Source organism: Ictalurus punctatus, chromosome 28 (assembly GCF_001660625.3).
Source record: "Ictalurus punctatus breed USDA103 chromosome 28, Coco_2.0, whole genome shotgun sequence".
NCBI classification, from domain to species: Eukaryota; Metazoa; Chordata; class Actinopteri; order Siluriformes; family Ictaluridae; genus Ictalurus; species Ictalurus punctatus.
In genome coordinates, this window is record NC_030443.2 from 5,612,519 (window position 1) to 5,639,339 (window position 26,821).

Genomic DNA, 26,821 nt, shown 5'->3' on the forward strand with positions numbered 1-26,821 from the left:
TCGTCCCTAGGAATGCGAGTGTGTGTTTGAGCAAAGCCCGCCAGGACACGCGAGCGTTTACACGTCTTTAGATGCAGTTACGCAAGTCCTTGGTGCCACTATCTCAGGTAGTCGAAAGGCATTCTGGGTAACGCACAAAACAATTAAGCGAAAACAGATAAAAGCTGCTAAAAGTAATCGAAATCGTCGACACTGATGTATATCTAGTATATTTGTATTTACTTGACCTCAAGCTGAAAGTCTAACACTTGTGCTTTTAATTGACCAGAATTCATATTCTCTTTAAATTCTATTTAAAGCCGTTATTAAAGATACACACTTTTTTTTTTTTTTTCAAATATATAAAGGGATTTTATTAACAAAATAAGTCACCAAACATACATATTAATGTTAAATAACAGTACTGCTTCATACAGCTGGCAAGTATATTGCGATAACACTTCAACACAAATACTCAACATCAATTATGAACCACAGTGTACGCTGATACGTGTAGCACGAATACCGTAGCACATTTTTTAAAAGATACACTTCTCCGAAAGGTTTCCTGTCTCTCTGTAGCGCTAGAGTAGATCGTAAATGCGTCGCTGTCGACTTCACTCTTCTAAAAAGTAAAAGTGAAAGCCCCCCCCATCAGTTTTCTGCTTTCACCAAGCTATTAAAAGCTATAGTACACCATGTATTTTCTAAGCTATTAAAATGCCGGCCCACACCCCTACAGTGCAGTACAGATTGGTCTCCATGGGAATGTCCATTCACTTTGGCACATTCCTGCAGTTTAGCCCTTAAGAGTAGTAATAAAACAAAGATTTAAACGGCTTAACAAGCTTCATTAAGAACCTACAGAGCTCACTGCATCGTCTAATCGATAAATAGCCTTTCGGCACTGGCTCGTCTTGCTTTGCTCTGATGTGTATTAGAATACGTGCGTCATGTCTGTGCTCGTGTCGTTTATGGGACCATCGGTGCATTATCCAAGCACACACTGTGTATCTGATCACTCGCAGTGTGACTGATGTATTGATAATAAATAAGTTTAAAAAAAAAAAAAAAAAAAGCAAATCTCTGTGTGCCATTAAAAAAAAAAGTCTCTTCATTTGACTTTTTCGAGCCATTAAATAATATGCATTGAAAAGACTTACAGTAAATACAGTAAATGCAAATACAGTGCCGTTCGGAACCATGGTTTAGGCTCCGCCCCCCTTCCAAAACAAGGACCTACATTTTTTTTTTACGGCAACATGGGTGTTCTAATCGTCCTTATACCGCGGTTCTGGTTCTGGCTGCAAGGCAAGTCACGGGTTTATATTAACGCACGTGTCGCTTCGAAATAACAACTTCACAACGGATTGTTAAAAGATGTGTGTAACCACTGATATGGTCATTTTTTTTGTTTGTTTTAGTTTAAGATGTTTAAGGAGTCCCCAGCGTCAGTGCTCTGTAACCATTCGAGGTAACGCTGTAGAGTTCCCCAACACTGGAAAATCTTCATTATGGAGGGCTTTGTGGTCTCTTGGTAATATGACAAGCTGCATTTTATCGATCACTTCAGAAGAGAGGGAACAAACGTTTATATCCGTAATAACGAGTGATAACAGGAACTAACATGTCTCGCGGACATGCTAAAACATACGGTAACTGTAAACGCTACCCCATCGTTGATTTATATTCCTATAACCGCACGCCATATCGTGTTTTATTTCTTCAGCAACGAGAGCGTTTGGGACTTTCTTTCATCAGTGCCATGGATACACTTACTATTCACCCTGTAATCACATTCTTAACTCACTCGAGATGTAAATAGTTACACTTCTTTAGAATTGTGTGTGTTTTTGTTTACAGTCGCATGGTTTTGATCAGTTGTGGAGGACCGAGGCTAAGATTCACAGTATTTTGCGAGAACAGTGTTAAACAGGTAGCCGGCTGCTAGCTCAGAGGTGACGCTTTAAATCTCGCTGCTGCAGACGATTTTTTGCCCGGCCGTCACACTTTAAATCTCAGTGCAGTAGACACTCGCTGCTCCAGGCTCTGTGATCTGCAGTCTGTTGCACGTGAACATTCAATGACAAACTGGGCCCTTGGGTGCAGTGACGCACTCGTGAGGGAGACAATAACCCCATGTCCAACTCCATTGCAGATGGGACCACTTGCTGTGCGTATGTGGGAGACAGACTGTATGATGTGTGTGTGTGTGTGTGCGGTGACCTTATACCATTTCAACATGGAGAAATCTGCTCTTGCTGAAATATCTTACGCAACAGGATGTAATGACTTAAAAAAGTGACGAAAACAAAGTTGCTTAGGAACCTCGGAGCATCAGAATACGTCAAATACAGAGTGCATTGACCATTTAGCCATTTACACAGTGTTATCTCTCAGAACCGGCAACCTGCCCGGTTTTCTTTCAATGAATCTCAGTGAACTTCCTCAAGACGTTTTCTGTCCACCCCTGTGGTTTTCCTGAGCTTTCTATAGTAACCTAAATTGTACACATTTATTCAGATTCAGACATGACACTGACAGACTGTTACAGGTTAAATGCTAGAAGCCTTTTTGTATGTATTCTACTGCCCCGGTCTGTTGTGTTTCTGTCCTTCACAATTTGTTGCGGTTCCTTCGAAATGGGCTTTACGTGATCAACAATGAGTATTTTTCTTACTTCAGTGCTTTCTGGGCATTGCTCCCTTCACCTTTGTTTATCGTTGTCTCTGTCCAGGACGAGGATTCACCTCTAAACATGTATAGAGGCGCGCTGTCTGTCCCTTAAGACCTGGAACGAAGAGTACGGTTTGTTCAAGCTTGTGAGTTGTGTCAGGGTGTATCTCCACTGTCTTTGTAGTGTCGGGTGAGGAACGTGTTTTGTCCTCTGCTTCAGTTTAACAATAAAAAAAAAAAAAAAAAAAACACGTTCCAGAGAGACCTGCTTTCAAAGTGCCATCGATACACTTCCTTTCAGTCCTGATAAACAGCCTAGAAATCCACATTCTTGCAGTTATTCTCTGGTCTGTAAACACTGCTCCGCATATTTTGAATAAAGTTCGTTAAAAATTTAAATTAAAATAGCATTTCCAGTTTGTCATGACCCTATAACAGAGGATCAGTGGTCATGGTGATCTGTTCTCTGTTTCGGGTGCTTCCGTTGGAGCTCAGGTACCGCTCTTCCCGACGACAGAGAAAGTGGCGTGCTAGGATTTTCCGGAAGGTGTTTCTGAACTCCCGGATGCGGTAAGCGTAGATGATGGGGTTGATGGCCGAGTTGGCATGTGAGAGTATAATGGCCACGTACATGATGTAGTCGGGCTTGTTCACCTGCGTGAAGAGCGTGAGGCAGTTGAGGACGTGCACGGGCAGCCAGCACAGGGCGAAGAGGCCTACGATAATGGACAGGAGCTTGGCGGCACGGATTTCGCGCTGCAGGAGCCCACGATGGTGCTGGTGTTGCCGGCACTCGCTGTTGCCCATCATGCTTCCAAGCTTGATTTGTCGCAGCTGCTTCCGAGCCACTGTGAAAATCTTGACGTAGATGCCTAGCATGATGAGCAAGGGCAGCAGTACGCAGCCAAAGAAGTTGAAGTAGACCATGTAGCTCATGTCCACTACACTCTCGAAGAGGCATCTCAGAGTGCAGCTCTGCAAGAAGCCCTGGTCTGCTTCTGCGAGTACTCCCTCACCTGCGCTGGAATTGTAGAGAGGAGAACTTTGGCTTTCAGTCTTGTTGCAAGCGCTGACTTTCTTGTTCCAGCCTGCAAATGGAATGAGGCCAATGATGAATGATAGAATCCATAAAATGGCAATGATCCTTCTGGCCCGGTTTCCTGTAATCAGCTCCTTATACCTGCACAGAGAGGGAGAGATGAGTGAAAAGTTCGTCGTAACAACAAAACCTGATCACCTTCTGGATCACTAATGGCTATATTGAATTCCTAGACCGCTTTAGAGGCAGGATACCTATTGATCAGTGCTTCCTGGTTTATTCACCCTCGAGTTATTAGCACTCTGGTTAATAGATGCAAATGCAATCCTTACTCCTTTGACTCATTTCACACTTGTTCTTTTTAACCAACTGGAAAATATCAAAAACACCCAGTTAATTAAACATTGATGTGCTGAAGAGGAAGTGCCTCTGCCAGGAAAGGTTAATATGTATTTCTTGACCACTCCCGTTCTTGCCATTTCCGTTTTTGCAACCAGACAGGTTTGAAAATTCGGTCACTGGGAAGACTGTCATCAAATCTCCGTGTTTATAATTTAACCAAGATACAAGTACAGTGTTACTCATGAAGATCAAACTAAACTTACATTGGAAGTACAACAATGAGGTACTTTCTTTTTTTTTCTTCATTTTTGGAGAGATGCCACTTGCACAGAAGCATCAAGCTCAGCTCTACACACACCGGGACCAAAGTGATGACCCAGACTCTCCAGCGCAGGGCAATTAATCTCCCACCCTGCCAAGCCTGAACACTCTGATGGAGTAAATCACGCATTAGGATGCATTATTCAAGTCTCGCCTAGTCCTCACATTGCATTTCTCTTCCCCAAGAACAGAAACTGTCCAGAGTGCTATCAGTAAGAGAAGCGCCACACATCACTGGGACAGAATCACTGCTATTCATCATGTATGTAATTCTGCGTCTTCACCAGTCGTCTTTAATACAGCCTTTACTTCTTTCCACGTCCGCTTTCTAATGGTTCCTACTAGCCTTCAAACTAGGGCTGCAGTCAAGACCACCACTGTCGAGTCTAAGATCATGACTACCAGGGGTCTTAACGGGGTCAAGGCCAAGACAAGTTCACATTCTCAAATTCTTTTCTAGGCCAAGCTTTTCCTTGGCCTGGCTTGATTTGGGCTTTGACCATATTTAGCAAGACCAGGACCTTGAAAAGCCCAATTACAAATGGCAGTAAAATTCACGACAATCCCAAGTCAATACAGAAAATGTCTTGGGACCGGACTCGAATCCTGCAGCCCTCTTTCTAACTCACTGCCTGGTGGTGCATTTAGGTTTACACCTTTTCTGTTGTTCCCTTTCTCTTTTCCTTTCTTCACATGTGATTGAAGATGCATGAGTCATGGCATGATTATAGTCATTGCTCCCCGTCAACCCAGTCCCCTTCATTCACACTTCTCCTCCATCTCTCTTCTCTGCCGGTCCTGGTTTGAGTCAGTGCTCAACATTAGGAGGATTGAGTGCTTGTGATGTACAGCCACCCTTCTCTCTGATGGACCACATTTCATACTGTGCTTCTCCAGTGACCACCTACTGTCAGTACCTTGTGGCTTGCAGCTTTTAGAGAAATTAGTTTACTTCCTGAGCTATTCAGGACTTTAAGACAGATTTTCTTGATGTAGGTTAATATCTAAAAGCATTTGAAACTGGTCTGTACTGGTTCCCTTTAAGCCCCATACTACTACCGTGAGTTTCAGGCACACTCGATGTTTAACGAGTCACTGCAAAGTGATAGCTGAACGTAAAGGTTAGCGGTGACATTAATAGCACGGGTTTTGAAAAAAATGACATTTTTCTTAGCCGTTGATTGTAAAGAAGGATACGCTATGTGAACAAAATTATACTATAATCCATTTGTAAATGAACACCTATAGCAGCGTGGCCCCACCCATGCAATGACCAGAAACAAAAAAACACCAGTAGCCTGTGACAGGGCTACTATACAAACAAAACCATACTGCAGTGATGTTACTTCTTATTGTGGTCACACTATGCATTTACTCATTCATTCATTTGTTCATTCATCTTCAGTAAGAGCTTTATACTAGTCAGGGTTGCAGCGGATCTGGAGTCCATCCCAGGAACACAGGGCGTGAAGCAGATAAACACCATGCATTCATACACTAATTCACACCTAGGAGCAATTTAGACTCGTCAGTACACCCACCTACATGTTTGTGAGAGGAATCCAGAGAAAAACGAGGAAACCCACATGCACGCCAAATTTTGCACACGTAGTAACCCGAACTTATGATCGAACCGGGGATCCTGGAGCTCTTAGGCTGCAGCACTCTACAAAATACACTATATGGCCAAAAGTTTGTGGACACCGGAACATCACACCCATACGCTGGCCTTCCCCAAAGCTCGACACACACGTGTATAGGATGTCTTCGCATGCTGTAGCATTAAGATTTACCTTCACTGGAACTAAGAGGCTCACACTTGTTTCAGCATGACCGTGCCCCTGTGCAGGGTCCTCAACCTCACTTTGCGCACCACAGTGAACACCTTTTGAGATGAATTGGAGAAGGCCCAGGCCTTCTCACCCGATATCAGTGTCTGACCTCACTCGTGGTCTTTTGGCTGAACGGACAAATCCCCTCGGTTACGCTCCAAAATGTAGAGGAAAGCCTTCCCAGAGGAGTGGGGGTTATTATAACAGTAAAGGTAGGACTAGATCTGGAACGGGATGTTCAAAAAGCACATGTGGGTGTGATGCTCAGGTGTCCACAAACCTAGTGTACAGATTTAGAATAATGTTCAGGACGCAATAAAAATGGTGGTTTGTTGGCGCTTATTAAGGCCAGCGCTGCAATAAAAGTTTACAAATTTAGCCTAAGCCCATAATGTCGGTCTGCAGCAGAGATACGAGCACGGTGATGTGGGGAAAAAATGTCAAAACGTTGTGGTCCTGTTGGCTGTATGGATACGAGTGCTTCAGTGCGCACCCTTCCGAATGATTAAAATACAGTAAACAAGTGGCTTTCGTTTATTTATTCTGGAATTCCAGCGTGTTTAAACACAAATCTTCATCTGGACACAATACAGGATTTCCCAAAACATTAAAAAAAGATTGTTTTACTGCATCTGGTTTCTGATATAAACTCGGCTGTTAATGTTCCTGCATTGCGAATGAAATGGAAATAGGGCTATTTTAAAAAGGACTGGAAATGTTGACAACATTTGAATTTTTTTTTTTTTTTGCTATGAATATTTTTTTGTCATAAGAGGAATGACGGTTAGAAGCATTTCCATCCTGTCTGGTGCTTTCTCGTCTTGCACGTTTAGGATGTGACTGTGACTCAAACGTGTAGGGCTGGATCACATTATGTTAAGCGGTTGCTATTACGTATATTGTTATGGGGGGGCGACGACGATGTGGCTATGGGAAGGTTTTTTGCTTCACTCCACCATATGCTGCTGAAGGAGAAATGGTATGTTGTACTGGTACGCTAACATTTATCCAGTCAGCACAGATGTCCTTGCTAATGAGCCATAAATGCAGAGTAAGAGAGACAGTGGAAAGTGAGAATGCAAACGTGTGTTTACATGATGCATTACGTTGATACATGGATTTGGCAACATTTAGACTTCTTTAGTGACTTGTTCACGTCACAGCTCATCGCCAGTGTGTAAAGTTGCACTAATATAAGCCTATGTTCCCAACGACCAATCACTCATCACCATTGTTCCCAATGACCAATTACTGATCGGTCCACACACTTGTTTTTTTTCCTTCATGTTAAACTCTCTTCTTGGTGATATTTACAAGTAATAAAAGTTATTTATTTAATGTCTAACTATTTTCTCCGTGGCTACCTCCCACGCAGATGAGTCATCCTTCACCATATTCTCGATACGTGGTCAAGTACTAGTGTGGCATAAACCAAGAGAATGGTACATTTAATGCTTAACCGCCTACAGTGCGGTGGCTCTGATCTGCTGTTTGGGTATTTATTTATTTCATTGCCATGGTTTGTGTACACGTGTCCGCTTTGTGACCCCTGCCCCGTGCGTAGGGCACGTGGGCTCACTGAATGGTTAGATAAGGATGAAAGTGAGCCCTACAGGAGATTTTCACCATCATCAAAAACACTAATTGAGTATAATCGGTATAATCTTTTGGCCGAACAGTGCTCATCTCTCCAGTACAGTTCGAGAGAATCTGCAGCTCATGGTGGCCCAACACCTCACTGACACGCGTTTATGCTGCTTTGTCCTTTAATGTATCACCTCTTTGTGTTTGGCAGTTGAACAAACATAGTTATAATTATAATATGCAATAAGGGTTAGGGTGGTAAAGTTGTACATAGTTTGGAGAGAAAGTTGCCATAGTTGGGACACTGCTAAAAACAGCAACTGGAATTTTCCCATCATATATTTCTAACCTTCCGTTAAAACCATGCTTGTGGGATGTCAGTAGCCCATGTGAAGAGGTACTAACTAACATGGCTAATGTTTCCAAAAGGCGGTAAGTGATAAACTGGGTCTGTTTGGAACCTTGTGGTAAGATCATGCTAATCTGTGGAAGAGAAATGAAATAATTGCCTTGGGACTGTTCAGTCTCTGGGCGGTTTTCATGGTAGTCGATGCGAGAGGACCGTTCTGTGGCTCTGAAACGTCACATTGACTCTCCTCCATGCAGCTCGCTTTGTGTACAATAATGGAGGAGCATTGGCATGCAAGTCCATGTTTTGGATTAGCCCTCAGTCCTAGCGAGTTGCATTCCCTAGACACTAGGCAAGCAGCCCCACACTACCCCGGGCTTTGTGTTCAAGCAAGTGGGTGGGCGAGTGAAAGTCGCGACGGAGGTTGTTGCTAAATGTGAAGCATAAGGGAGTGTGGTGGGAACACTCAAGTCTGCTTCCCATTAAACTTTATATACTGATTAGGAATATACCCAAAATCGTCACTTATTGCAAGTGAGTGAGTCAGAAACGAAAAAGGCAAATGTACATGCTGAAAGATACCTAAACTCGTAAAGAGGGGTTTTGAGGTTTTTCACCTACACATGCAGCTGTGGAAACACTCATGCAAGCAGAGACCACAGAAGAACTGTCTTTTTCACTTTCACTTAACCATGGTCAGAAAGTATGAGCAACTCACTCTTCATGGAATGGAAAAATGAACAGGTTTCTGTGTGACATGGTGATTTCCCCTGTCTTCCTCCCACCTCCTGAAATCGAGCCATTAGCTGGATTGTCTATGCTAAAATGTTCTATAAGTGTTTATGAGCGTGTGTGATGCAATGTGATGTACTCCTGCCTTACACCTACTGTTCTCCGGATGGACTCATTATTACAATAAGTCAAATGCGACAGTCATGCATTCTGCACGCATTTCTTAGCCTACAATTAAATAGCACATGTCAGATTTTTATCTACAGGGGGGTCCCAAAATTCTCCACACATAGGGAACTGTGTTTGCCAGAGCTACATCGGTGTTTGTTCATGGACGTCCACTTCCTGGTCGGTCCGCAACGCTTCCAGTCTTTTTGAATTTGTTAATAAGTTTGGCATCAGTGTCGTGTGTGTGTGTGTGATGTGCTTGTCGTGTTTCCGGTTAAAGTCCATCGCAACCTTGCGACAGCTTCCCGATCCAACCATGGGAATGATTTCAAAAGTCGTTTATCGTCATGTGTACAAGTACCGTGTATGTTTGTACACGTGTCTGTACATGTGTACAAATTACAATGAGAAACTTTCTCGAATGCTGCTCCACCGACTACAGACAATACGTTCTTCTTTCTGGCATTCTTAAAAGCTATCAAAATTATATATATATATATATATATATATATATATATATATCTCCACCAATATATAACATCGAGCCATCAGTGATAAATCCCAGCTCAGTTGTTCAGGCTGATACCCTTTGAACTGTTTTCTTTACGTCATCGATGGCGGCTCCATGGCGACCCTGACTGACATACTGGAGATGAATGAATGGATCAGTCAATAGATTTTATTCAGCGTGATGAATTAGAAAGGAAAGTTCGACACTTGGCACTAAAGAGGTTAGTGTGAACACCTGGGTGCTCATGCAACAACATCAATCACAGAAGACGTGTAACCCGTAAACCAGCATTATGTGTGAGATGACTCGAGTTCCCGCTGAAGGACACATTCGTCTGACTCTCACCAGCTCTCCATTCATAACCACACATCAAGGTTCAACCTAACACACAAAGATCGAAGCGTCACATCATTCTCAAACGAAAGCGGATAAGCACATCACGCCGTCTTTATTAAAATCAGCCTTGGATGAATAATAAGGACCTGTTGATGATTACAGCAGACCAGCTGTGCTGATAACCTATTGATTACTGATGCACTGTGCCTCTGATCGCTCAGTCAGTTTTACACACAAATCATCACCTGAAACCCAGTCTGTAATCAAGCGTACAGACAGTACACGGGGAAAGGTATGAAATCTCGCGTCTTCTGTTGAGGCTGGGACTTCTTTTATGTTCGCAAGCTTAACTGTGAGGACCAAAAGGTTCTCCAGAACCTGAAAACTCTCGCGAATTTCCTTGTCAGGTTGTTGAAATTGAAGTCATGGAGAACACGTCAGTTAATCAGACAAGAGCAAACATGTCTGACCCTAATCAAGCTCAGTCCTTGTGGTCAAAGGTTTATAAACTTGACAAGCCAATCACATCTGAGAAGAAGTTAATCATTCATTAATATTCATTACCCATTTCAATACATTTCAGCTCTTTTCTTCTTTTTTTTTTTTTTTTGTTAAATTACAGTCACGTGAATGTTGTAAATCTCTCTAATGCAGATTAAAGTTGTTGTAAAGTTCACACCCACCTCAGAGGAATTTTGACAGCCAGGTATCTATCGATGGCCACCGCGAGCAGGCTGAATATGGAGCTCTGAGTGAGCACTAGGACGAAGCAGGCGAGGAAAAGACAGCCGTAGAAGTCGCAGGGCAGCCCGATGCTGATGGTGATGGCGAAGGGGATGGCGAGGCACCCGACCAAAATATCGGCCACGGCCAGAGACACCAAGAAGTAGTTGGTCGCGTTTTTGAGAGTGGAGTTGATGGCCACAGCCCAGCACACCAGCACGTTGCCGACGATGGACAGCACAGCGATGATCAATTCAATGGTGATGTAGAAAGTATTCATCTCAGCGAGGAGAAACGCGCGCGCCGCCGTCCGAAAGTCGCCTACGAGAACACTGACTGAGCGCGTGCAGGCGCGCGCGCTGAGAAACACCACCTCTTGCAACAAGTCGCACATTCCCCAGCTGAGTCATCTGTGTAACCTGCCATCTACATGCATTCAAAAAAAAAATGCATGAAGTTACTTAAAAGTCATGGCTTCGATGAGACTTTGTGTTTTGCATGCTTATTCAAACACAATCATTTTAATTATTAATATTATTATTATCATTAAATAAACCGGCTAATCAATTTTTTTTTCCTCAGTAAGAAGTTCCTGTAATGATCTCCAAAAAAATAAAGGAGGACAAGGGAAAAAAAAAGAATGAAACGGAATTTCTTACCCTGTCTGTTGCAGCTCTCGTGTTACACTGAGGAAATGCGAGTCCAACACATGGCTTTCAGAAGTGCCCATCACAACACAGAGACACGCCCCCTGCCCGACACAGGCCACGCCCACACGGCGTGTGTACTCATATTCTAGACCTGTAAATATACAGTACTGTATTCCTGCTAACAACTAGTCACTGGTGCGTGGGACAACAGGACAAGACTGAAGGAAAGGGAAGACTAGACGTGAACACGTGAAAAAAGTGGACTTCAGTTATAATCAGTGACAAAATGGCTGAGTGTCAGTCTACTTTCTTCATGAATACAAATCTGATCAAACCTTCACGCAAACCTAACCGGATTCTTTAAATGTGATTTGAATGAAATGCCAGCATTCAGTTTCACGTGATTTATGTATTTCCTGAGTCATTTCATTCGATTTTTAAAAAAAACAAAATTCATTTCACGTGATTTTATTACGTTATTTGTTTTGACACGTTTTTTTTTTACCCAATTCATTCATGTTCACATGATTGATTTATTTTGACAATTTTACTGAATTATTGATTCATTTATTTTCAAGTGTTTTTTTTTTATACATGATTCATTTTTCACGTGATTTTCTAGAAACTGGATTGATTATACAGTTTATTTATTTTAATGTGATTTTTTTTTTTCAGACACGATTCATGTATCTACATGCATTTACATCCACATGTATTTTCACATTAAAGTATTTATCACGTCATTCACGTGATGTCAGATGATTATCTCGGTTCACGTGTGCAGTTTGAATATGTCTTCCACATTTAATAACATATTGCTCACATGATCACAGCCACATGTAGGGGATTCTGTAGTGAAGCACAAACTTTCCGTTCTGCACCCACATACCAGTTTTCCTGTCCAATCACACACGTTTTAAATGGACGTCATCGTGACTCTTCCCTCTTCTATCGTACAGCGCAACTCAGAGCACATTTCATCAACAGTGACGGTCTGTGAATCACTTTCAGTGACTAATTCACCATAACCCCCATTTTTATGATTAAGAACACTTTAACATCAGAGACAGAGAACATCTGGCCATAAATTCATCTCACCAGGCAAAACTCAAACCCTTCAAACAGGAAACAACCGACACCCAAACAAAATGCGGCACTGGCGTCAATAAATAAGACACGTTTTCGCGTTTTAAGAGCGACAGGAAATAAAGAACTCTCGCTTTGCACACAAATACAGTTGTGGTTTGAACACAGTCATGTTTATTTCCTTCTAAGCCATGTAATATTCAGGATGTGTGTGTGTGTTAGCGTTGACGAATTTGCCACGGTGCTGTACGACTTGACACTTATTGTTATTGTTAAATATCACTGCTGCCTAGAGTCGCATTTCATTTATGTCTATATGTACTATATACACACTACCTGACCTTTCACAAAAATATTTTCATTCTTAATATTAATACTTGAATATTTAATCAGGGTAGAGAAAATAACCAACCCTTCTACGGTCCGCTAATGTCTGCGTTTAGCAAACTGGCCGGGAGTTAATGCAAGATTCAAAAATACTTCGCTTAAAAATACTATGGATAATTATCCAGTCTCTGTAAACAGTATAACGCTACTATCTGTACCATGCTTTTACACAGAAAAACAATAACTACTCTAAGCAAACTGAAATAAATACAGTCCAGTCCAGCCCAAATCACCTTTACAGTCCGTTCTCATTTCAGAATATATAAATGTGTAAAAAGGAAGGATTTTGAAAGTGTGACGCAGAGAAGCAGCTCTGTGTATATATATATATATATATATATATATATATATATATATATATATATATATATATATATATATATATACCACATTGTGATGTACGTGTATGGAACAAAATGAGCAGAAAGTGCTTGGATTCTGTGCCTGCCATGTGCCATTCCTCCTTTGAAGGGTCAAGTCTCAAAGTACTTGTAGATTTGAGAAACATATTGCATGACGCTCTGCCAGTCTGGTCTGTCTGTGTGCATCAGCTCATCAATGTCCTGAACATATGAGAGAGAGAGAGAGAGAGAGAGAGAGAGAGAGAGAGAGAGATTATTCTACATCATCCTACATCTACATTATCCAAATCCTACATCTCACATGTGCACACCATTCCCAGTTTATTAGCTCACCTTGGTCACTGTAGGTGTTGGTGTAGTCTTCCTCCATCCATCTACTGAAATGGACCACCACTAGGATATGTGCTCATTTACTTGTTTACCATACCATTTGTTTATTACACACACCTACCATGTTTTTGCACCTCCATCCTCTACCCTATATAAGAGTTAGTTTCTGACAGTTGAGGGATGTTTTTTCAATCCAGCATCAACACTGACACGTTTAAAACGTTTACGGTGTAAATAAATGATATTTTTAGTCCTGAAGTCAGACTTAGCTGCTCAATCTATTGTCTAGTCCTGTGTACCGCTCTATTGTTTTACTGTGCAAGTCCAAGCTCAGCTGTTTAAACATGTCATTACAAAGAACTTTGGTCTAAATGGGTTTATTCCGGGTTCTCGGGTTTCCTGCAACAGATCAAACCAGAGTCGTCATTGGAAGCTTAGACAACATGGCTTCGACTCTCTTATTTCAGACACGTCGTGTGGAAAGGACAGTCAGTGGAAGAGGACAAGGTGGAAGGACAATGAAGAAGAGGAAGGCTTGCTACATGGTGGATCGGCACAATCACCACCAGCCGTGGATGCCCCACTGTCAAGTCTTAGCTGGTTGGCAGAAGACCGGATGATTTTCAAGACCATCCATAGAGTCTCCGTGAATCGACATTGACAACAACTGGTTTCCTCCCACTTCTGTGTGCATGGTGCCCCGACCATGGCGGATCCACGGAGACCCTGACCTACATTTCTGGAGATGAATGAATGGTTCAATCGATAGATTTTATTCAGCGAGATGGATACCTGGGTGCTGATGCCATAAAATCAATCACCAAAGATTTACAATCCATAAACCTGCATTGTGAAAGGTGACTCGGTTCCAGTTTGAAGGACACATTACGGTCAGAACACTCGTTCAGGATCGTAAGAGATCTTTTGTCTTGATGTTACCGAGGTGTATTTACCACACCATAATATTCACTCCAGTCCTGACTCTCAGCACATGCACATCATCAGCGCTTCATTAATAACCACACATCAAGGTTCAACCTACAACCCCGATTCCAAAAAACAGTTGGGACGCTGTGTAGAATTTAAATAAAAACAGAATGCAATGATTTGCAAATCTCATGAACCCGTATGTCATTCACAATAGAATGTAGAAAACATCAAACGTTTAAACTGAGGAAATGTACCGTTTTAAGGAGAAAATAAGGCAATATTGAATTTGATGGCCACAGCACGTCTCAAAATAGTTGGGACGGGGCAACAAAAGGTTGGAAAGGTAAGTGTTACTAAACAGAAACAGCTGGAGGTTAACTGGAAACAGGTCAGTAACATGATTAGGCATAAAAAAAAAAAAGAGTATCTTAGAGAGGCGGAGTCTTTCAGGAGGGTATTGGGTATGAGTTCAGGTTCACAATCGGAACCTATATTCAGTTCTGCATCTTCATTTCAGATGAGTGGGAAGACTCGTGATGAAATTCGGGTTGTTGAAATGATCTGGGTTAAACTAACAGAGGAAGCTCGATCTTCGAAATTCAACATTCAAACTGAAAGAAGTCTAAAGCCCTAAAAAAGGAACAATACAGGACTGATTCATGTTATTGCTCATCAGTATGACAAGAGAAGGGATTTTCCTTAGTGTCTTTATCAGATGTGAGGATTGCACATCTTAAGACACAGGGGCAGACAGCAGCGTCACAATTAGTAAGAGGCATCAGCGATAACCTGCGTTCCAAGAATAGAGCAGCACACTGTAGATAGTAAGCACGGATACTGTAGAGTGGATATAAAAAGTCTACACACCCCTGTTAAAATGGTAATATGATAATAAGTGTAAAACAATCAAACTTTTATGGGGGACCAAAAAACTTCCAATAACCTAGCTGCATAAGTGTGCACACCCCTAAACTAATACTTTGTCGAAGCAGTTTTTGATTTTATTACACCACTTAGTCTTGACTTGGCAATATGTTCCCACTTCTTCTTGCAAAATTATTCTAGATCCTGTGCACAGCCCGCTTCAGCTCACCAGTTGGATTGAGGTCTGGGCTCTGGCTAGATCATTCAAGAACACTGACCTTCTTTTGGTTAAGATGTTCCTTTATTGATTTGGATGCATACATCCCCCTTGATAAAAGCCACAGTTCTGCTGAAGAAAAGCAGCACTAAAGCATGATGCTGCCACTGCCATGCTGCACAGTGGGTGTGGTATTCTTTTGGTTATGTGCTTTTTTTTTTTTTTTTGCACCAAACATATCTTTTGGAATTGGACTCATCACACCATTACTCATTTTGCCACATGGTTTGGGGTGATTTAGTTGGGCTTGGATATTTTTGTGACAAAGGGCTTCCCTCTAGCTCCCCCTTCCCCATAGCCCAGACAGGTGAAGAATATGAGAGATCGTTGCAAGAATATGAGACATATGCAGAGAGGAATCAGAACTTGTCGGATATTCCTGCAGCTCCTTTAATGTTGCTGTAGGCCTTTTGGCAGCCTCCCTGGTAAGTCTTGTCCTTTTGTACATTTTTAAAGGCTGTCCTGTTCATGGTGATGTCACTGTGGTGCTCCATTTTCTCCACTTGTTAATCATGGCCTTCACAATATATGGAACGTATAATGTTTTGGAAATTCTTTTATACCCCTCCTCTGACCGATGTCTTTCGACAAGTGAGATAGCGTACGTGCTTTGTAAGCTCTTTTGTGGAACCGTGGCTCCAGCAGTCAGATAAAGCCAAGAAGATGTGAAGAGAACCCTACAGCAGTGGTCACCGACCTGTTCCTGGAGATAGACCTTCCTGAAGGCTTTAGCTCCGACCATAATCGTGCCCATCTGACCATCTAATCATTGCCTTAAGAAGGTCTTGTTCAACTAAAACAGGTGTGTTAGATTTCGGTTGGAAATGAAACCTGCGGGACGGTCGATCGCAAGGAAGAGGGTTGCTGAGTCGTGACCAGTGTCCTACAGAAACAGCTGGTCTTTATTTGGGGTTAATAACTTTGAACATAAAATTGAATGTGATTATTCAATTACTCAATTATAAAACGGTGTGCACATTTACGCAACCCGATTACTGTAACTTTTTTATTTTTTCTTATTTTTCACTAAAAAAGTTTGTGATTGTTTTTGACTTGACAGTGAGGGTAGAAAAAGTTCTCAAACGATTTATTGGTTTGGTTTCTTTCTTTTTTTTCCATTACAAAAACCTGCCATTTCAACAGGGGTGAGTAGACTTTTTTTTTTTATATCCACTGTAACCTGATAAAACATCTTTATGACTTTTAAACAATATTAGCGTGTGGGAACCAGTCAACCTGAGACTCACAACAGTATCAGCCAAGGTGCTTGTTAAAAAGGAGCTGCAGAGAAACTGTTAGAGCAGTTCAGTTCAGCGAGCACTGACCACTGAGATGCGTGTGCTTCCTTTCCATTCAGGGTCTATATTTTACTTTGAGTCAACGTGCAATTCATGGCACCGTGAGTTCATTTTTAATGCTCGATGCTCGCTGATACTGCTCTGCCATCTCACATTGTTTTGACATTTTACTGAAACATGTTATCATTTCTTAACCCACGTTTATTATAATAACTGGATTGCATCCCATTTTAGCGTCACCTTTGAAGGATGCTGATCAGAATAATGCACACTGCGTCAGTATCAGGACTAACCTTCTCCCCGTCAACTAATCCATCGCTCCCTCGTGCCTTTCCCTCCAAAATGATGCCTTACTGTTTGAAGAATGGAATCAAGAAGATCTCTTACCTGGTCTGTATTCATGTCACTAGTCTAACCAATAACTACTTCCCCCAGTGCAATCTATAGACTGTGCCCTGCAGATATTTCCTTTGTAATAGTTGGGAGTGTGAGCTGAAACACTAAGTGTTAAATATTTTATGAATCTAATTTAACAGGATCCCTGTGGGAAAAAAAAGCATTTGCACACGCTTCCAGTGTTTATCCACAACCCCCCTACACCCCCCTGCTTAATGTCTTACCCAGACATTTCTTTTACAAGGGGTTGTTTGGGTAAAGACAACAGGTAATGGAAGATAAGCTAGAAGAAATAAATGATTTAATAACACTCAACTTTTCATTTAAACACGCTCTGACTGTCCTTTAATCACACGTGCTATTGTTGATGACGTTTGGAAAGCTGCAAAGTTTTTACCGTAAGTTGAGATAAAACACTTCCCAAAAATCAGGTCACTAAATCTTTTCCCATCCGCAAACACATCGCAGTTTCTTTGGTTTTAGTTTAAAGGTACTGTATGAGTAATGCCAGTTGGGATGAGAGCCAACACAAACCCACTGCTTCTTGACTGTGAATGATCAAAAATATTGAAGGTAGTGGTGGTTCTAATATCTGGATATCTGAATAATCCTTCGATCATTCAGAGTCTGGCAAAGGAAGAGAGAAATCCTGAAAACAAATCTAATCTGCTTTAGCTTTGAGACCAGAGAAAGAACAACATACAGAGAGAGTAAGCAGAGAAGGAAAGGACAGCAGTGGGCACGACTCCAGCCATGCTTCATGTCATTGCTATTTGTTTTTTCTTCGAGCAAATCGGACAGGTCAGAAGCCAAACATCATGAGTGGAGACGGTGAAGGGTTGGCGAGCTAGACCAAATAATGCTTCTGGTTCTACTTTTTTCTCTCTTCGTAATGTTTACATTTACAGCATTTAGAAGATGTCCTAATCTAGAATGATGTACAGAAGTGCTCTGTAGTGCTTGTGTACCAAATTATCGTCATTAGCCTTATCAAATACAACGCTACGTCATACTAACACTAGGCTAAATGTTTTACTTGTGACTACTCGTAGACTACTAGTCAAAAGTAATAACTACTTACTGAAAAAAATATGTTTTGTTTCATACATGGCCATTATCAATATGTCTATAATACGATAAAATTACATACAGGTGACAAATTAAAGGGAAAAAACGAAATAAAGTGTGTTGGTAAGGTGTTGGGTCATCACAAACAGCTTTAATGCTCCTTGGCACTGACTCTGAACATCTCTGGAGCTTTTCCAAAAGATGTTTCCTGGGTTGGCGTTTTGATGATGGTGATAGAGAGCGCTGTTGAAAGCTCCAAAAAGTGTCCACTCAGGCTTGAGATCTGGTGAGTGTGAAGGCCACAGCATATGATTCAGAGCGTTTTCATCCTTATCAAACCATTCAGTGAGCCCTCGTGCCCTGTAAATGTGGGCGGAGTCATCCTGGAACAGACCACGCCCATCAAACTCCCATCAAATTTGACTCCCGGTCAAATTTTTGACTGATAGTGTGTGTACTGTATATTCGGCACTCAGATCCAGATGTATTCCGCTTGTGAAACTGGAGTCAATCAGATCATATCCGTCCAACCAGAGAGGGGGTGGGACGTCCCTGATTCACTTTACTAAATACCGGGACACTATAGAACTATTTCAGAACAAAACAATCACCAAAAGATGCAGGTTAAGCAGCACACTATTAACATTCTCGTATAGGAAATAAAAGACTTCACATTCTCTCTCTGCACTCTGGATCATTCTAATCAATAATTACTGCTGCATGATGTGTGCTCGCTCTGGTTTTTGCAAACAAATCCACACAATTTCCTCACTACCCACAAAGAAATTCAACAGTGTGAGTGAGAGCAACAAGGGGTAAAACCAATGACCTTGGAACTACAATGGTGTATCAGTTGTTTGAATGCTTTCCACACTGCGTTCATGGCTGTCTATTGTATGATTTCCTTTGTAGTCTTCCTCCACCTGTTGCTGTGGTTTTACATTTTACTCAAAGCTATTCTTTTGCTCTTTTTAATGTCTTCCTACACTTTGGCAATTTCCATATTTTTACGCTGGCTGTAAATTCCTAGAGCATTCAGTAGAGGCCCATGTGTATTGCATTTATTATTATTATTATTCTTAGCTAAAGAAAATGACTGCGAGCGCATGTTAAGTTTGGCGTTACGCATTCTCACGCACGTACATCTGGCCATCTAGCTGTGTGTGTGTGTGTGTATGTATGTGTGTTTTCTCACCAGAGAGGGTTTAATCCCAATACTTTCAGCTGCTTGGAAGGCTAAGGTCAGATTGCGGCCCTATGGAAAAACAAACAGGAGTATTAAAGGTCATTTACCACACAGAAAGACCAACGGAGCGACAAACACCCAAATCGACAACAATAAACACGGACATGGCTGTCAATACACACCACATGTGACACGTACACATCACACACCTAAAATAAACATCTGTGCATCTTATCCTCGTTACCATAGCATGGCGTAGTCATCTAATTACGGCTCTAATGCGGGTTTGAGTAATAATTTAGTTACATGATAAACAAGGATTGGCCTATGCACTATTTAAGCAGCTCACCTACGTCAATAATTATGAGCTACTCCAATCTAAATGTAATATATACAAACATAATTATGTTAGTACATCCTGTTTTTCTTGACATGGATGAAACGAGTCTCTCTGAGAAACACCTTCCACACCTCCCTTCGTCGGCAAACACACGAGGTCCATTTTTAATCATTAGAAGCCTTTATGCAATCCATAAAGCTGAATGAGTTGGTATTTCTCTCTAATTAATTAACGTCACAGCTAAGTAAGCAGCTAGTTTCTGTTATAGTAACCTTGAAAACAGAAACATCTTACAAAAAGAAATTACTATCAGTGCTGCAGTCATAATTTCTCAAACCTTCATAAACACCACTTTTACACGCGGAGCTCTCAGTGATATATGTCCATGAAAAAAAAAAAAAACCACACACACACACACACTAGTGCGACAAGACAACTCTTTGTTTACTGTGTATTGTGTTCCTTCATCTGTCCATATGCCATCTGTTAATATATATTCTTTCAACAGCCTGCTGGTCATTCATTATAAGAGACAATGCAGGAGAGCTGGAGCTTTGAGGTCTTACATGCCATGTTTGATGACTAACAGCATCAGGTATCAGGAGCGAGATTAAACAAAAGACCTGGCCTAAAATGGGTGAGTAGTAATAATGTCAAGAGCTGGCGTGGCCAAAAATAAACTCCTGGAATACAGATGTGTGCAATTATAATGAATCGCAGGTTTATAGTAACGCATTGATCAGTTATAGAGTAAAAGGTCATTCACAGAGCTCTTCAGGACTTTGGCCTTTCCGGTTTCTCTCGGTAACATGACAACATGACCGTTGTTTTGTATTATCTCTTGAAGATAGAGAAAAAAAGAGAGGCTGTTTAGGGAATGCCTGCTTATAGCTGATATAATACGTGAAAACACCTTGTTTCGTGGACGTTCCAGAACATTAAACGCTGCTAGAAATGGATACAAATAAAGTACAATGTATCATTCATGAACACAGGTAGGTACATAAGTATTTGGACAGCGACAGAATCTTTGTCATTTTGCCTCTGTACACCATCACAATGGATTTGAAATGAAGCGATCAAGATGTGATTGAAGTATAGACTTTCAGCTGTAATTCAAGGGGTTTAAGAAAAATATTGCATTACTACAACCATGACTTCCTGTAGACTCAGAGCTGTTATCTTGGCAAAGGGAGGTAGCACAAAGCAGTGAGGAAAAGGGTGCCAATAATTGTTGCACACCTATATTTAACAGATTTTTTTTTTTGATAAACCTGTGTTGTGTTTGCAATTGTTGGATATCCATGGGAGCCGAGAATTTTTTTTTTTTTTTTTTTTAAACAAAAGATCAAAAGGTTAAACAATAAAGACAATCATTCACAGCCTTCTTTGCTCATATTTACCAAGGGTGCCAAAATTAGTGGAGGGCACTGTATTTGTCGTGTGTGTGTGTGTGTGTGTGTGTGTGTTACCTTGTCCTGGCTGATGAGCTCTTGATAAGGGATATGTGCAGGTAGATATGTGTGTAGCAGTGCACAGAAGGCCAGACCGTCACTCCAACTGCTGCTGAAGTTAGTCACGTCGACGTTCTAAGGAACGGGAAAAAATGGAGGGGAAAAAAAACGATTCACCAAGGTGTGAAACCATGACAGATTTCCGGTATTCCTGCATTCACAAATCCCCCTGTAACTACAATGCAACACAACACCATGTGTACTGCCTCAGAGTAAGTACCAGAGTAGCACCTGAAACGTCTTCTTGTAATCGTATGAAGGAGATATTTACAATTAGTGATACGGGGAGGCTCAGCGTGATGGGTTTGTTTATAAGATAGTACATATAAAGAACATTTCTAGCATTATTAGCTAAATACCATGGAATACTTCATCATAATTTACTACCAAAATTGACCTTTGTGCAAGTCTCTCCACACAACCTAGCCTGATAACTCGTTCTCTTTATAGTTTACAGTGCCCTGAGAAGGAAAACTGCCCTGTATATATTATTAAGATGAGGAGTTTGTAAACAATCATTTCATTATTAAAGAAAACATTTTTATGCAACACTCGTATCACCGATGTGAATATGTAACTGCCCCACTAATCATAATGACTGGTTGTGCCACCTACTATTACTGCAACCAGACACTTCAGATAACTGGAAAACAGTCTTTCACATCGCTGTGGAAGAATTTTGGCCCACGCTTCTTTGTGGAATTGCTTTCATTCAGTATCACTGGGAGGCTTTCAAGCATGAACTGCCCATTTAATATCCTGCAACAGCATCTCAACGGGGTTCAAGTCAGGACTATGATTAAGCCATTCCAAAACCGTATGTTTGTTTCTTTTGCGCCATTCCGAGGTGGATTTTATCTTGCGAGTTGGATCGTTGTCTTGCTGCATAACCCAGTTGTGCTTCAGCTGTAGATCATGGACTGATGTCCAGACATTCTCCTTCAGGATTTTCTAGTAGAGAGCTAAATTCATGCTTCCGTCAATTAAGGCAAGTCTCCCAGGCCCTGAAGCAGCAAAGCATCTCCACGCCATCACACTACAACCACCTTGTTGTGCTGTGTGGAAGACCCATGTCTTCTAAAATGTTCAACTTTCAATTAATCAGTCCACAGGACATGGGCGGACATCACAGTATCATTTTGGTAAATAGGAGTTCCTTTTTGATTTCCCAGATTAGTCATCAATGCTCTTTTGAGGAATTTTGCTAGGCTGGCCTCTTCAGCAAACCACTGTTCCAAGTTTTCTCCATTTGGAGATAATGGCTCTCACTGTGGTTCGCTGGAGTCCCAGTGTCATACTTCACATTGTTGGAAACGTTCCATTTAAGTGATATGTAGATTCAACAGGGCTAGGTGTGTCTAGTCCAGTGGACACCTACCTTCTTCTTTGAGATCGATCGACCTGCAGGTTTCAATTCAATTCAATTCAATTTTATTTGTATAGCGCTTTTTACAATAGACATTGTCTCAAAGCAGCTTTACAGAAATATCAACACGGTGTACAGATATTAAAGGTGCGAATTTATCCCAACTGAGCAAGCCACTGAGTGGCGACGGTGGCAAGGAAAAACTCCCTAAGATGTTTTAAGAGGAAGAAACCTTGAGAGGAACCCGACTCAGAAGGGAACCCATCCTCATCTGGGTAACAACAGATAGTGTGAAAAAGTTCATTATGGATTTATATGAAGTCTGTATGGCGTTAGGAGCAGCCGTAGTCCCAGCAGTCTGGAATTAAAGAAGATTTGAGCTCCATCCAGAGGCAGAAAGGATCTGGATCTCTAGTATCTCCATAAATTCGTGTGGGGCTCGGCGAAAGGAGAGAGGGAGAAAAAAGATAATTATGACTGCGAAGTAGCAGAACAGAATCTAGTCAGGGTAGGCTTGAGTAAACAAATACGTTTTAAACCTAGACTTAAACACTGAGACTGTGTCTGAGTCCCGAACACTAATAGGAAGACTGTTCCATAACTGTGGGGCGATATAATAGAAAGCTCTTCCCCCTGCTGTAGCCTTCACTATTCGAGGTACCGTCAGATAGCCTGCATCTTTTGACCTAAGTAGGCGTGGCGGATCATAGAAAACCAAAAGGTCGCTTAGATATTGTGGCGCGAGACCATTTAGTGCTTTATAGGTTAATAAAAGTATTTTATAGTTAATGCGAGATTTTACTGGGAGCCAATGCAGTATTGATAATATCGGTGTGATATGGTCGTATCTTCTGGTTCTAGTTAGGACTCTAGCAGCTGCATTCTGGACTAATTGGAGCTTATTTATATTCCTACTGGAACATCCAGACAGTAAGGCATTACTGTAATCTAATCTAGAGGTGACAAATGCATGAACTAGTATTTCCGCATCATGTAGTGACAATATGTTTCTTATTTTAGAAATATTTCTGAGATGAAAGAAGGCTATCCTAGTAATATTATCTACATGAGCATCTAATGATAGGCTGGAGTCAATAATCACTCCAAGGTCTTTAACTGCTGTACATCATGAAACAGAAAGACCATCCAGAGTAACCATGTGATCAGAAAGATTACTTCTAGCTACACGTGGGCCTAATAAAAGTATTTCTGTTTTATCAGAATTAAGTAGAAGGAAGTGAATTAACATCCAACGTCTAATGTCCTTTACACAATCCTCAACTTTACTAAGCTTCTGTCTGTCCTCTGGCTTCGCTGAAACATACAACTGTGCATCATCAGCATAACAGTGGAAGCTAATTCAGTGTTTACGAATAATTTGACCTAGGGGTAGCATATATAAAGTAAAGAGCAGTGGGCCTAAAACAGAACCCTTCCACCTCCAAACAAAATCGAACACACCTGTTTTAGTGGATCCAGAACTTCTCAATGATTAGATGGTCAGCTGGGCACCCTTACTGTTGGAGCTAAAGTCTTCATGGAGGTAGATCTCCAGGAACAGGGTTGGTGACCAACGGTCTACTCATGGGGTGTCCAATCTTATCCACAGGTGTGGGTGCAGGTTTTCATTCCAAGCAAGCAGGAGCCACACCTGATTCCACATGTTTAATCAGTTGATCTTGTGTTTTCAATAGACTCAAAACTTCTGTTTGGTTGGAATGAAAACCTGCACCCACACCGGCCCTTTCTGGATAAGACTGGACACCCCTGGTCTAGTCTAACTGAGCCCAATTATCGATTAAAGTAGACATGCATCTAAACCTCTAAAACTAAACAGTAACCTCGCTGTTGCCATAATACTATTTTACTCCACCATGCTACATTCATATACCAACACTTCGTTCCGAAAAAATGTGAGCATGTCCGTATAATCAGACTTCAGATTGGAAAGAATTCATTAATTAATTAAGTGTCGCTCATGAGGAAAAACCATCTCAGAGCTGTTCTGGCTCTACATCCCACTCTCATCTAAAGAAATGATATAATAATACTTCATTTGTTTCCTTAGAATTCCACCTTAACTAAACACTGCATTAGGTTACCAAATACAGAAATATGTTTGGATATCCAGATATTTAAATAATCACACCTATCTCTAGGCAAATTTGCAGATTACGGTTTGGCTGATTTGATTAACCCTGGTGAAGTACAGCTTGTGAATGGTGCAGCTCTCATCATCATGAATTTCACTGAGGTCCTTAAGAGCTCTTTTACCTGGAGAGCTTTTATAAACGTTAATAGTGGACAGAAGGAGAAGGGGAACATGTGGCGCAGCACGTTCTCTCTTTCACACACATACACAGAAAAGGGCTGGAAGGGGGAAGATGGAGCAGGATAGAAGCGGGGGCATTGTGCAGGAGCTATCTTATATGATGTCATACATTTAAAATGAGTGTGTCTGTATGAGGAAAGAGAGGAAAGAGGGCCAGCACAACAGAGGGAAAAACAGCGAGATGGATTGCACGTGCTGGACGTCACACTCCTAACTCATTGTCCTTTGCTAGACTTCCTGTCCCTTTTTGTATCTCCCTGTGCAGTTGTTGCTCTGGTATGTGTGTGTGTTTGTACATGGCTGAGTTTGGGAACGGGGCAAGAGGCCAGTTGAGGCTCTCCTGGGTTTAGTGGGTCACACACACTTCTTAAAAATCACTTGAAACACCCTGTGATAGTGGGCTCCGAAGGATATTTGTTCTCAAAGGCACAATCAGCAATGAGTTGATGAACAAGGACGCGTTGATGAGACATCCCTCCCACCCGGAGGCTCATGGCCGCGGTTGGGTCTGGCATCGTCGGGGATTGTAACTCATGAACTCTCGAGACGTTCGGATGAACACTTATCTTTTTCACCACTCGTGTTTTTACCAAAATAAAACAAACCTTTGTGACATTATCTCCTATGGGGGACACAGTGGCTTAGTAGTTAGCATGGTTGCCTCGCACTTATGGGGTCCGGGGGTCGAATCCTGCCTTCGCCCTGAGTGCGCGGAGTTTTCATGTTCTGCCTGTGCTTCGGGGGTTTCCTCCAGGTACTCCAGTTAGCACCCTGTCCAAGGTGTCCTCCACCTCATGCCCCGAGTTCTCTGGGCTAGGCTCCAGGATCAGTATGGAAAAAAGATGGATGGACATTATCTCCATGTCTCATTTGCACGCATACACCTCCTAGTAGGAGCATCCACAGACATGAGAAGCGAAACAAATTTTGTTTGTCTTGACAATTTAAAAGTTATTTCTTGTATCTCAGCAGTACGTCCAATACTATGCAGCGGACACACCAGGTTAATAGGGTGATTTATAGAATCGCAACGTAACAAAGTTCCAGGGATGTTAAAGTGAAGGGGGAGCTCACACCAGAAAGCCTATTTTTATTCTATCCTCTCCCATAGATAAGGAAGACCTGCACAGGCCTGTCTTGGAGGCCGACATTCTTTGCATGCCTGCACCATCTGTCTTTCTACCCATCCTGTGATCCCATAATCATCAACGAAAGCGCACACTCACACACCCCCCAAAGGGGGTTAAACGTGTGCTGGGGATGAAGTGTGTGTATGCGTGTGGTACAGAAGTGAGGTGGAGAAGCACGGAACTACATCCTGGTCTGTGTGACCCGCTGCTCATGGCTGCTTGATGAAACCGACATGTAGGGAGGGGAGAGAGAGCGGACAGGGTCTGCAGTGTTAAAACAACAGCAGATTCGATCACAATGCTGAGACTCTGTTCTGCTCTGGGGCTCTGAAAAGCAAACACTGAATCCAGGGACAGGAAGTCGCTCTTGGCCCGCTTGTGTGGGACTGAGACAGATAAAGCATGAATATGTTGATTTATGGTGATTTTGCTGATGTAAGGATTTGGCATTGAGATAGCGGGCTCTGTTTAAAAAAAAGAAAAGAAAAGAAAAGTGAACCTTTTGTTAAAACGCGTCCTTCACGGCAACCCGTGAACAACTTAAAACAGTAATAAAACCTGCATAATCTACTGTAGTAAATAGCGTGATGTCTGTCCAAGCCCACTATAGCTACGTTTTACCTTGAAATATAATCATTGAATTAATCATTGAATTACTTTCAATTACAAACATCCTTTTCCATGAGTTTTCCACTATAGGTTATGAAACATTT

General features: G+C 41.7%; 2 protein-coding genes across 14 annotated transcripts in view; both read right to left on the bottom strand.

Annotated features, from left to right (window-relative positions):
- Positions 1–629: 629 nt before the first annotated feature.
- On the bottom strand, positions 630–11,384 carry adora2b (adenosine A2b receptor). The gene is made up of 3 exons (XM_017459660.3): positions 11,252–11,384; positions 10,553–11,018; positions 630–3,835 (listed from the first exon to the last, which is right to left on the bottom strand). Exons 2-3 carry the CDS (start codon positions 10,984–10,986, stop codon positions 3,085–3,087), a joined length of 1,185 nt encoding a protein of 394 aa, XP_017315149.1. The 5' UTR covers positions 10,987–11,018; positions 11,252–11,384; the 3' UTR covers positions 630–3,084.
- A 1,095-nt stretch (positions 11,385–12,479) lies between these two features.
- specc1 (sperm antigen with calponin homology and coiled-coil domains 1) overlaps positions 12,480–26,821 on the bottom strand; it is a 95,400-nt gene continuing 81,058 nt past the window's right edge. For all 13 annotated transcript variants that reach the window (XM_017459653.3, XM_017459654.3, XM_017459656.3 and 10 more), the window contains 3 exons: positions 21,239–21,355; positions 19,436–19,495; positions 12,480–13,278 (listed from right to left, as the gene is read on the bottom strand). In XM_017459653.3, coding sequence (XP_017315142.1) covers positions 13,189–13,278; positions 19,436–19,495; positions 21,239–21,355 — 267 coding nt within the window. In that variant the 3' untranslated portion in view covers positions 12,480–13,188. The remainder of the gene's footprint in view (positions 13,279–19,435; positions 19,496–21,238; positions 21,356–26,821) is intronic.

Coding starts and splice junctions, on each gene's coding strand:
- adora2b (XM_017459660.3), bottom strand. CDS start 10,986: ATGTGCGACTTGTTGCAAGAGGTGGTGTTTCTCAGCGCGCGCGCCTGC. Junction 3,836..10,552: donor GCTGTCAAAATTCCTCTGAG/GTGGGTGTGAAC, acceptor CTCTCTGTGCAG/GTATAAGGAGCTGATTACAG.